Genomic DNA, 12,376 nt, shown 5'->3' on the forward strand with positions numbered 1-12,376 from the left:
TCGCTCATCACTAGTTACCGCTCTACCAGCAGCAGGACTACTCTACCCTGTGTTCAGCTACGACAGTAAAGTGACTTATTCAGCTGTGATGAGCGCCGAAACACCGTCCACAGCCTAGTAACTGAGGGAGACTGGCGCTGGCCTTGGTAATGTCGGGTCAACTGAAAGTTGATGTGACATTACTGGATCTTAGAGGTCACGGAGCCCTGGGGATCACTTCATAAGGATGAGTGGACCGCAATAGCGTCGCTCAGAGGCAGAATTGACTGAACAAGGTATTCAAAAAAAGCCTTCCCTATCAGTTTTACAGGGATGTGGCCACTATTGCTGAGTAGTGAACAACCCCTTTAAGCTAAGTTCTCTAGACTTCTGACTTGTAACACATTTATGTTTTTGTCACTTTTAAAGACCCGTCTGACGGGGCATGGCTTCATGTGAAAGAGGAGCAGCTTGAGGTGGGATAATGTGTGCCAATTTTTTGCGCAAAAAGTAAGCCAATAGGTTATTTAAACGTCAGTATAAATTCTGCAAATTTATCAAACAGCATGAACCACATTGATACATTTGACAAATTTTAACTGTTTAGTTTGAAGACATTTTTTTTTTAGCTACTTAGGCTTTAAATTTACTTAGAGAATGAAGGGAATTTTAATTCTAAAGTGTACATTTAGTTTTATGCTACCGGCCACCTCAAAGGACCCCTAGTCAAGGTGCGCAAGGATGTAAGTGCCGCTTTGAAGTTGGTCAGATCGCTGGATACAGTCAGCTTCAGGGACACTGCGTATGTTGCATTATTTTCACATTTACGACCAGCGATGTGATCTCACCACTGTTCTGAACGGTCAATCTTCAGGAGTGCATGGCACCGGCAATCAGAGGCTGGGAGCTAGAAGAGCAGAGTGGTCCTGAAAACAGATGAGCACACCCCTTTAGGTTTGTGCTGTATGAAATTTAGCAAATCTCCACCACTGTTTATTTCAGGATGCATTTTTTTTTCTAAACTTGTGTTTTTCTTGTAATTTTGTTTTTCAAAACACTAAAGCTTATTTTTAATATAGTGCGCTCATTCTTTGACATTTTTTTCTCTTATTGATGCTTATTTTTCATCATTATAAAAAAAAACAAAAAAACAATGCATGTTAGTGTTTTTTTATACGTGCTTTTTGGTTGCAATTTTGATCTTGCACCTCGATTCCATGTGAAATCTTGGAATCACATGACATAGTGCTGAAACACATTTTTTTAAATTCAATAAAAAATAAAAGAAAAGCCCAGAAAAAATAGACCTTTTTAATCAAACAGCGTGTAAGAATGCGTGCACACGATCAGGGTTCACAGCGTTTTGGATGCAGCATGTTTCAGCCGCATCCAAAATGCTGCGATGTACAGTACAAGCAAATCCCATCCACTGTGCATGTACTTCCTGCAGCGTAAACTGACCTGTGGAGCAGCTTCCCGAGCATATCAATTTATTGCTGCGGAGCCGAAAACATTCTCCGCAGGGAGAACAGAAGAGACAGAGTGCAACTGCCCAAGCCTGGATCGTTGGCACGAGCAGCTGAGGTCTCCTGCGGAAGAGACTCACAGCCTTGCAAGTCAGGCCCTGACTTGTCCAGGATGCAATGGGTCCTGAACGTGGGCACGTACCCTAAAAATGCCCTGACGTTATGTTCACACAGAATTTTATGCAACAGAAATAAATAAATAAATCAAAGTGTGTATATAAAAATGTTTCTTGATTGTCCCCGTTTCCCCAAAACAAGACCTAACCTGAAAATAAGCCCAAGTGGGATTTTTTGGAGCATGCTTACAATATATGCCCTACTCCAAACATACGCCCTAGTTGCAGTTTCATAAGAAAGGGTTAAGTAGGTAAAAAAAGATAGAGAATACAGCAGGACACTTCTTCAAAGAAAGCAGACACCCCTAAAAGAAAGCAGACCAAGTTGGCAAGTGCTGATGGTGGATAGGCTCTCACACAGAGATCTGCCTCGCTGTCAGGTCCCTCATCTTTTCAGTGCATTAAACTGCAGTGTTCACAAGCAAAATGGATAACAGTACCACTCCGCGTGAATGATACTGCTTCCAGTCACCAGGGGTAGCCAACCGCTGTAGAACGCAGAGGACCTGACAGCGACGCAGATTTGTATGTGATTTGTATGTGAGAACCCATTCACTTGCCAACTCTAATTGTAGCGTAGTAAGTGCAATTCTTTTTGGGGGTGTCTGCATTCTTTTGGGGGTAAACTTAGCAGTACATAGAGAATAATAAATTTAAGCAGGTAATTTAAACCTTTGTAAATATGGCATGTACCCACCACTATAGGACTGGTTCTGCACCATGAGAATAGCAAATCAAAAAAGAAAATGTGCATCTGAACCAGTAATAGGATTAAGGCAGTTTTCACACTTGCGTTCAGCGCAATCCGCCGCTATGGAGAATTAACGCACTGCGCTATTCTCCATAGACTTGTATGGACGACGTACTGTAACGCAAGTGTCTGCGTTGCATCCATTGCACGACGCAGAGTCGTTATTTTGGCGCTGCGTCGGGTGGAAGGAACACTGCATGTAGCGTTTTCTTGTCGTTAAAATATCGCACCTTGACGGATTCCGTTAGTATCCGCCAAGGTGTGTAATGATTGTCTATGGCGGCGGATTCCGCCGCAATGTGCTAAGCAGTGGAATCTGCTGACGGTTCCCGTCACGTTCTACTGAGCATGCTCAGCATGTCCAGCAGAACAATCTAAATAGTTTAAAAATCACTCCTGGTCTCTCTCCCCCCTTTCTCATACTCACCGATCACTGGCGCGGCACTGCATGGCTGTCACAAAGCTTCGGCGGCTTTTCCTCTTTTTAAAATGCCGGCTGCTCATTAATCCATCTCGTATTCACTGCTTTCCCCGCCCACCGGCACCCATGATTGGTTGCAATCAGACCTGCCCCCACGTGAGTGACAGCTGTCTCACTGCAACCAATCACAGCCGCCGGTGGGCGGGTCTATATTGTGCAGTAAAATAAATAATTTAAAAAAAAAAAAAAGACGTGCGGTCCACTCCAATTTTGATACCAGCCAAGGTAAAGCCACACGGCTGAAGGCTAGTATTCTCAGGATGGGGAGCCCCACGTTATGGGGAGCCCCTCAGCCTAACAATATCATCCAGCAGCCGCCCGGAATTGCCGCATCCATTAGATGCGACAGTCCCGGGACTCTACCCGGCTCATCCCGAATTGCCCTGATGCGGTGGCAATCGGGGTAATAAGGAGTTAAATGGCAGCTTATAGCTGCCACTAAGTCCACGGTTAATCATGGCAGGCGTCTCCCCAAGACACTTTCACTTACAGGTTAATCAGGAAAGGTAAATAAACACAAACACCCGGAAAAAATCCTTTATTTGGAATAAAAGACAAAAAAAACAACCTCTTTCTCTACTTTATTAATCCCCAAATACCCCTCCAGGTCCGACGTAATCCATGCAAGGTCCCACAACGCTTTCAGCTCTGCTACATGAAGCTGACAGGAGCGGCCGTAGAACACGACCGCTCTCTATCAGCTCCACGCAGCAACTGAAGTGAGCCACGCGATCAGCTGTGCCCTCATTTAGGTGAGCCGAGGACACAGCTCTCAGGTGGAGGACTGCAGCTGTGGCCGCGGGTCACCTGATTGACGGCGCGGCTCACTGCAGTCACTCGGGATTTGCGGTTCTCTCTCTCTCTCTCTTTCTCTCTCTCAAATGTGAAACAGGCCTAACCCAAAATGTTGATCTGAAGCTCCAAAATGTGATGACATTACTCTATTTGAATAAATGTTCAGTTTTTGTTTAAGAATAAATATGAATTGTTGTTCATGGGAAAATATAAGACATCCCCTGAAAATAAGCACTAGCACAAAAAATAATATAAGACACTGTCTTATTTTCGGGGAAACAATGTACCATGTTTCCTCAAAAATAAGGCTGGGTCTAATAGTTTTTTCCCTGAAATATGGGTTGTGGCTTATTTTCAGGGGATTGTTTTTTTTCCATGAACAACAATCCACATTTAATCAACAAAAAAAAAATAAAAATCAACATTTATTGAAATATAATCATGTCATCACATGCACACACTGCACATACAGTACATACTAACCTGTCTCCTATTTACTTCTTCAAGACTCCCGCAGTTAAAGGACCTTTGGTGACATTATGATCACATGGCAGTGATGTCACCAAAGGTTCTTAACCTTGGAATAGAAATGCTGGGGAGGAGAGCGGGGGGCTGACTGTAACTAGTGCTTATTTTTGGAGTAAGACTTATATTTCAAGCATATTTCAAAAATCATGCTACAGCTTATTTTCAGGGTAGGTATTAGTTTTGGGGAAAATAAGTCCCCCTCTTCCCTTCAACTCATTTAATTTCATCAGAAAATGTGGGTCATTTTCCACTTGCATTAAGAATTGACAGTCTGATTTTTTTTTCCACAAGCTAAAAGTGCAGCAAAAGAAACAAAAACGCACTGTTTAAAATATAGACACATTTCCACAGTGAAGTTACTAGGAAACTTATTACCGTATATGCCGAATTCAAGCGCTAAAAAAGTCCATGTCAGCATATCTTGAAAAAAAAACACATTCATTTTTGTAAGCACACAGCCCATTTAGCCAGGCCGAGTGCAGCCAATAAATGACCGCTGATCGGCTACATGCAAGAAGGTCGTTCATTGCCTGTTTAGATAAGCTGAGCACACGTAATGTCATGTTCTATCCGCTAACTAAGATTGAGGTATTGACCGCAGAACTCCTATATACAAAGGACGATTAATATATCATCATGTCACCTCAAACGAGTGTTTTGTTCAGTGCTCAGATGCTTGATGGCTTGCTCAGACAGGTTGATAGCCTGACGCACAGCACTTCTTGGGGTTGCCTTGCCACATAGGCTGGGGAATATTCAGGGGGTGCAGCGTTGGCAGTTGCCCCAGGAGCAGCCAGCAGGGGAAACATAGAGCCACCTGATGCGGCGGTCCAGGATGTTTTCCCGGCAGTTGCGTTTTTCCACCCCCAGTAGTAAGAGTTGGCCGTTCTCTTATCCAGCTGTAGAGCTGACAGATGGCTCAGAGAAGGTGCAGCATAGTGGTTCCCATTGATCAAATCAACTGTACTCGTGTCCTTCAGATGCAAGTACAATTGAACCCCTGACCGCCAGCACTAGCTATCATCTATAAGGTACCCAAATATAAATGTTTATTTGTGATAATGACAACGTCTCATCAGTACTGTGGTTCCTGTATGGTTCGCAGTCTGATAAAGATTGATAACAACTCCTAGTAACTCCTTACCATTATTAAGGATGTAATGGGAGTTGTCAGTTTATGGAATACAAATGTATTACAATTGATGTACCATGTCCTGATGGTGCTTCTGGTGATGTATTCCTGTACTGATGAGGATTGTGATGGGTTTCTGAACTGATGCAGTTATATGGATGAATTTCTGTACAGCTGGGAATTCTAATGATGAATTTCTGTACTGCTGGGGGTTCTGGTATTATTTTTGTACTGATGAGAGTTGTGATGCTGTGTTTCTGTACTGATGAGAGTTTTAGCTATGTATTTCTGTACCACTGGTTGTTCTGGTGATGCATTTCTGTACTGATGAGGGTTGTGATGCTGTGTTTTTGGTGACGTAGTCCTGTGCTGTTATCGGTTATGATCCTTTACACACGTAACAATCCGTAGCTTGTAAGATTACAGTATACATGGCTTTGTTAATAAAGTGCTGTGACGTCTGACAAGTTAAGTGTTACTATTTTTTTTGTTATGTGCATTGAAGGAGTTGTCCAAGTTTGTGATGAGTCTGCAGTCTTTCTACGTCTGCAGACTTCTGAATGCTCACAGTGCACACACTGCACGCTGTCAGGATTCTCTGGTGCTAGCGGTGAGAGTGGAAGGTCACTAAATCGCAATTATGCGATCTACATACATGCGGTCACGTGCCAACTAGACATGCGTGGCCTTGCTCAATTAAAATAAATTGCGTGAGGCAGGACACGTCTAGTTGTAATACGGCCAGAAGTATGCAAATTGCATATTTGTGCTCATATGACTGTCCAATCCCAGGAGAATCCTAAAAGTGTGCAGTGTGCACGCTGTGAGAATTCAGAAGTCTGCAGTCACCTAGAATAACTGTTGACTTTCATTTCAAAACTGGACATTGACCTTTAATGATAAAATTAAACATTGTAGCATGCCAATCCTAACAACGTGTAATATAGGATACAACTCAGCTTATTGGTTCCAGCAGTCGTCACGTAGACACTCCACTCATACGTTTTTCATACTTATGGTCATGTGACAAGTGGCTTTTATTCCTTCCACTGAACATTGAGAGAATTAGGAAGAGCAGCTCGTCGTCCGTGACCGTAAGGCTACATGCACACGCTGCAGTTATATTGTCACAAAAAAACTGCACCAAAAACTGCACCTTGTCCCAGAGTCTGGAAATGTAAAAAAAAATGCTTCTAATGATGGTGCATTTTTGTCAATTATGATTTGATGTGTTTTTGTGAAAAAATAGGAATGGGCGGACTGAAAGTCTAACCCCCATGGGTTCAAGGGCACCCGGGGGCCAGGAATTGATCCGGGTCGGGCACTTGAGAAATTAAGAAAAAAAAAAGTAAACATAAAGAAAAAATTAATAAAGCGAGAACACTATACTTACCGAGTCATCGGCGCAGGTGTAACTGTTCCCGCGGCCGCTCATTCCACTTCCAGGCCGCTCATTAGGCTCATGCATATTATGCATATTCATTGCTTCCCCCGCCCACTCTGTCTGTGATTGGATGCAGTCAGACAGCTCCCCCAGCCTGTTTGACAGTGTGTCTGACGCTTCCAATCACAAACTTGGTCTGCGGGTCTATAGCGTAGAGTGAAAATGAATACAAAAATTGGCGTAGGGTCGCCCCATATTATGATACTCAGCCCAGATAAAGCAAACTGCTACAGCCTGCAGCCCCCAGCCGTACTCTTATCTTGGCTGTAATCGAACATTAAAGAGTCTTTAAATTTACCAAGTATGAAAATACCCAAGAAATAGACGTAATTGAAATGTATAAACATTTTATTTTCAATAAATTCATAGGGTATATGTCCCCCGACGAAGCACATCAGGCGAAACACGTGTTGGGACGCCGGTCCCCACGTGTATACCTGGGCTAAATTTGGTGATCTGCCAGCTGGGTAAGCCATTCTGCCTTGTTAGGCTATGCATTGAGACTTTTCTATCTCCTTGCTAGCAACTTTCTGCACTTGCATTTGGGCATTTAGCTGCCTATCTAGGCACTTGTGCAGATCACTTGTGAGATCTGTTATCCTTTCCTGGGTCACGTGGGGTTTCTTCCCCTTCATCACTTCTCATACTCTGGTTTCATTTTGTTCATTTTCTATGTTATACCCTATGAATTTATTGAAAATAAAATGTTTATACATTCAATTACGTCTATTTCTTGGGTATTTTCATACTTGGTAAATTTAAAGACTCTTTAATCTTAGATTATAGTATTTTCTGAGTTGTTGCCTTATATGTTACCTACGGTTCCTTTATGCTTTATCTTATCTTGGCTGTGTATCAAAATAGGAGGAACCATAAGCGGCTTTATTTTTTTATTTAAATAGTTTATAAAAACAGCGTGCGGCCCCCCAATTTTGATACCCAGCCAAAATAAAGCTCAACAGCTGGGTATTTGGTATTCTCAGGCTAAGGAGACCCATGCTTACTGGGGCCCTCCCAACCTAAAAATAGCAGCCTATAGCTGCCCAGGATTGTTGCATCCATTAGATGCAACAATCCCAGCACTTTCCCCGGCTCTTCCCAAATTGCCCTGGTGTGGTGACAATCAGCGTAATAAGGGATTAATGGCAGCTCACAGCTACCACTAAGCCCTAGATTAGTAATGGGATGTGTCTATGAGACCCCCCATCACTAATCTGTAAGTGAAAAGAAATAAAACACAAACACCCAAAAAATTCTTATTACAATAAAACACCCTCTTTCACCACTTTATTAACCCCAACACACCCCTGCAGGTCCGACGTGATCCACACGAGGTCCCACAACGATTCCAGCTCTTCTACATGTAAAGTCATAGTGCTCAATCATGGCACATGACCGCTCGCTGTGGACTTCAGGCAGAGACTGAGCAGCGATCAGCAGTGACGTCACTCAGGGTAGCCGCGGCCACAGCTGGAGGTTCCCACGGTCCAAAACCTGTGACTGTAAGTAACTTGACCTCAGGTAACTTCTGTGACCTCACCTGAGTTCATTAAGGTCAGGTTACCTGCAACCACACGTGGAGGGCCGTGGGAACCTCTAGATGTGGCCGCAGCTAACCTGAGCCACGTCACACTCACCACACGGCTCACTCAGTTTCTGCCTGAACCTCACAGCGGGTGTTCATGTTCTATTGCCGCTTGGTGTGAATTCAGATGAAGCAGAGCTGGAATTGTTGTGGGATCTCGTGTGGATTACGTCGGAGCTGCAGGGGTGTTTTGGGGGTTAATAAAGTGGTGAAAGAGGATTTTTTTTGTATTTTATTTCAAATAAAGGATTTTTTTGGGTGTTTGTGTTTATTTCTTTTCACTTACAGATTAGTAATGGGGGTTTTTATAGACTCCTTCCATTACTAAGCTAGGGCTTATAGACAGCTGTGTGCTGCCATTAATACCTTATTACCCCAATTGCCTAGGCACCAGGGAAATCGGGAAGAGCTGGTTAAAGTGCTGGGATTGGCGTATCTGGATGTGACAATCCTCAGTGCCTCCAGGTTCATATATTTAGGCTGGGGGGGCCCAATAAGCATGGGTCTCCCCAGCCTGAGAATACCCCCCCTGAAGTCTTGCCGCAGGTGCTGGAAACCTATATACACCTCTGACATAGGAAATCTCAGTGGAAGGCTGCATAAAATACTGGAGAGTGGTCTGGCACATAGGCGGGCTGAGGGAAGAAGGGTTTGGCCAAATGGGCGGTCTCAGAGAAGACAAATAGGTGTGATAACCCCTGATGACAGTGCTGGTGCCCTTCTTCCCTTATGTGCCCTCCTCAGACACCCCCTGCTGGGCGCGCTGTTCCCGCTCACCTGCGGCTTCTCCTGCCGGGCACAGTGGGCAGCACTCATGATGGAGGATCCATATGCTGCAGGTCGTCAGAGTCCCAACACACCTAGCGCCTGAAGGACAAGGGAAGTCATTCTGGAGATCAAACCCAGCCCGCCGCCAGCCGCGTCACTGCAGCGCCCTGTCCTGACTGGCCCGCGTCACCGCCCGGAATCCCGGAACACGGCGGCTCTGTGCGAACTGGTCCGGCCAGCAGCGCTGCGCGCACCACAGAGGCTCGGGCGGGAGCCGGTGACTCACTGCCCTGCACCCACTGGCTGGGCGCCTCTCACATACAGCGCAGCGGCTTCCCACCATCTGTGACACGCTAGTCTGCCCGCAGTGGTGAGTACTGCAGCATCATGCATAAACCCAAGGAATGTGTGTGTGAGACACGTGGCGGCTCTGTGCTCATGGCTGGTGCTGCAGCTGCATGTGTATATGGCTTCTTTTACGCGTTTGTGTCAGGCGCGCAGTACATTGTTGTGGCCGCTAGAGGGCGACATCGTACAATACAAAGTCCTCACATCAGTGACTGATGGATCGGGGGGATCGGTGACTGATGGATCGGGGGGGATCGGTGACTGATGGATCGGGGGGGATCAGTGACTGATGGATCGGGGGGGATCAGTGACTGATGGATCGGGGGGGATCAGTGACTGATGGATCGGGGGGGATCAGTGACTGATGGATCGGGGGGATCAGTGACTGATGGATCGGGGGGGGGGGATCAGTGACTGATGGATCGGGGGGGGGGGATCAGTGACTGATGGATCGGGGGGGGGGGGGAACAGTGACTGATGGATCGGGGGGGATCAGTGACTGATGGATCGGGGGGGATGAGTGACTGATGGATCGGGGGGATCAGTGACTGATGGATCGGGGGGATCAGTGACTGATGGATCGGGGGGATCAGTGACTGATGGATCGGGGGGGGATCAGTGACTGATGGATGGGGGGGATCAGTGACTGATGGATCAGGGGGGATCAGTGACTGATGGATCGGGGGGATCAGTGACTGATGGATCGGTGGGGATCAGTGACTGATGGATCGGGGGGGATCAGTGACTGATGGATCGGGGGGGATCAGTGACTGATGGATCGGGGGGGATCAGTGACTGATGGATCAGGGGGGATCAGTGACTGATGGATCGGGGGGGATCAGTGACTGATGGATGGGGGGGATCAGTGACTGATGGATCAGGGGGGATCAGTGACTGATGGATCGGGGGGATCAGTGACTGATGGATCGGTGGGGATCAGTGACTGATGGATGGGGGGGATCAGTGACTGATGGATCGGGGGGGGGGAAATCAGTGATCCCAGCCTCATTCTAGACTAAATATCCTGTTCACCCCTTTAGGAATGTGGGAATATTTATTTATTTATTCTTTTTCTTTTTTTTCTTTCATTCTGAGAACTACAATGTTTTTATTTTTACAGCTGTACGAGGACTTGTATTTTTGCAGAATGAGTTATAGTTTTGTAGCAATTACCCATTTATTTCACCATGCAATGTACTGGAAAATACAAATAAGATCAAATAATGAATTATAAAAAACACACCACCATTTTGGGGGGCAGCGGAGGGGTGTAAGGTGTTCGTGGGTAGTAAAAATGACCTGGCAATGTGATTCTTTCAGTCAGGCCCATTACGACAGTACCAGAGTCATGTTTTCTTTTATATTTTAGTAGTAAAATAAATGTGGCTTATGTCACTACTTTATCAGGTCTGTACTTTTTTTTTATTCTTTTCTTCTGTCAGTTAACTGTGTAATTTCTTATTTTTTCCGCACCGAGCTGATCTTGTCATTGATCCCATCTTGTGGTACCCATGATGTTTTGTTCACTTTTTATTGCTATTTTTTCCCTTTGGGGGAGGTGGGGGATTATGGTGACCGAAAATTACCAATTCCGGCATATTGACTTAATTAGTTTGGACGATTACCCACGTGACAGTAGCAAATGTGTTTTAGGCCTGTTTCACACGTCAGTGAAAACCACAAACGTTTTTCACTGACGTGTAAAAAATGCATATGTCCCTCCGTGTGCCGTGATTCATGGCACACGTGGGTTATCCATGTGCAATCCGTGATAGCGCATGGAGATAAACTCGCCTGTCCCCGCTCCTGCTGTCCGTGGTGCTGAACTCTTTGGCTCTGCTGTGTTTCCGGCTGCCGCTGACCCCCACTGCAGCTACTTCCGGGTCAGCTGTGCTGTGCATAAATGCATATGCATAAGAATAATTATCCAGGCTGGAAGCAACAGAGCGCAGCTGAAGACACAGTCGCTGGAAAAGGTGAGTATAAAAAGCTTTTTATTTCCAATATCCATGTTTTTCTGGTACGTGTTACACAGATCACACCATGGTGTGGTCCGTGGGACATCAGTGATGCCAGAAAAAACTGACATGTCTCCATGCGGAGGACACGCGTCTAAGGCTAGTTTCACACTTGCGCTATTTTGACGCAAACGGAATCCGTCACTAATGTAGTACAGTTCATTTATTTACAGTGGAAGTGCGTTACTATGGCGCGTGTGTGTGTCATGCAGTACCCGTTTGTGTCCACACGATGTCGCACTTCCACTGTAAATAAATGAACTGTACTACATTAGTGACAGATTCCGTTTGCGTCAAAATAGCGCAAGTGTGAGTGGGCCCTCAGCCACATGGAAACACGGTCAATGAAAAATCATTGATGTGTGCGCAGATCCATTGATTTTAATGGGTCTGCATACGTCTGTGATTCTGGTACGTATAAAAACTGTCACATACGTGCCAGAATCACTGACATGGGAAAAACGCCTTATGGTGTGGTTGTTGTTTTATAAGGGGATGATTAAAACTTTTATATTTTATTTACACAGTATAGACCAAAAGTTTGGACACACCTTCTCATCTCTAGAACAACTGTGAGGCTGATAACACATCTATGCGAGTAAAATCGGTCCGACTGGGCTGAAAAAAACTCGGCTGATTTTAGTTCACGTTAGGTCCGAGTGCAACGCAACTGCGATCCTTTTTTTTTTTAATAAATGAATGGTTTTGCTCGCGTGTGCGACGCGTGTGTGTCGCGATTGCGATGCTAGTTTCCTGCAACATCTTAACTACATTAAATTGATTACACATGTGTCATTTATTTTACCTTTGGGAATGTGATGTCATCTGTTGAATATTTAATGAGCGTAATTCCTGCCACACTCGCAAATGTGAACGATGGTGCGCGTGTGTGATCCTACTTTTAA

The 12,376-nt window shown here is 45.2% G+C and overlaps 2 protein-coding genes across 3 annotated transcripts in view; one reads left to right on the forward strand and one right to left on the reverse strand.

Moving 5' to 3' along the window:
* Positions 1-9,445, reverse strand: part of MYO19 (myosin XIX) — a 175,034-nt gene extending 165,589 nt beyond the window's left edge. Inside the window, exon 1 of the mRNA XM_075335795.1 lies at positions 9,115-9,445. Coding sequence (XP_075191910.1) covers positions 9,115-9,153 — 39 coding nt within the window. The 5' untranslated portion in view covers positions 9,154-9,445. The remainder of the gene's footprint in view (positions 1-9,114) is intronic.
* Positions 1-12,376, forward strand: part of PIGW (phosphatidylinositol glycan anchor biosynthesis class W) — a 176,056-nt gene that overhangs the window by 126,268 nt on the left and 37,412 nt on the right. Inside the window, exon 1 of one of the 2 annotated variants that reach the window (XM_075335796.1) lies at positions 9,261-9,475. The exons of the other annotated variant lie outside the window; for it this stretch is intronic. The gene's annotated coding sequence lies outside the window, so the exon portion shown is untranslated. Of the gene's footprint in view, positions 1-9,260; positions 9,476-12,376 lie in introns of those variants that run through there. 2 annotated transcript variants of the gene reach the window in all.

This window comes from Anomaloglossus baeobatrachus, chromosome 2 (assembly GCF_048569485.1).
Source record: "Anomaloglossus baeobatrachus isolate aAnoBae1 chromosome 2, aAnoBae1.hap1, whole genome shotgun sequence".
NCBI lineage: Eukaryota > Metazoa > Chordata > Amphibia > Anura > Aromobatidae > Anomaloglossus > Anomaloglossus baeobatrachus.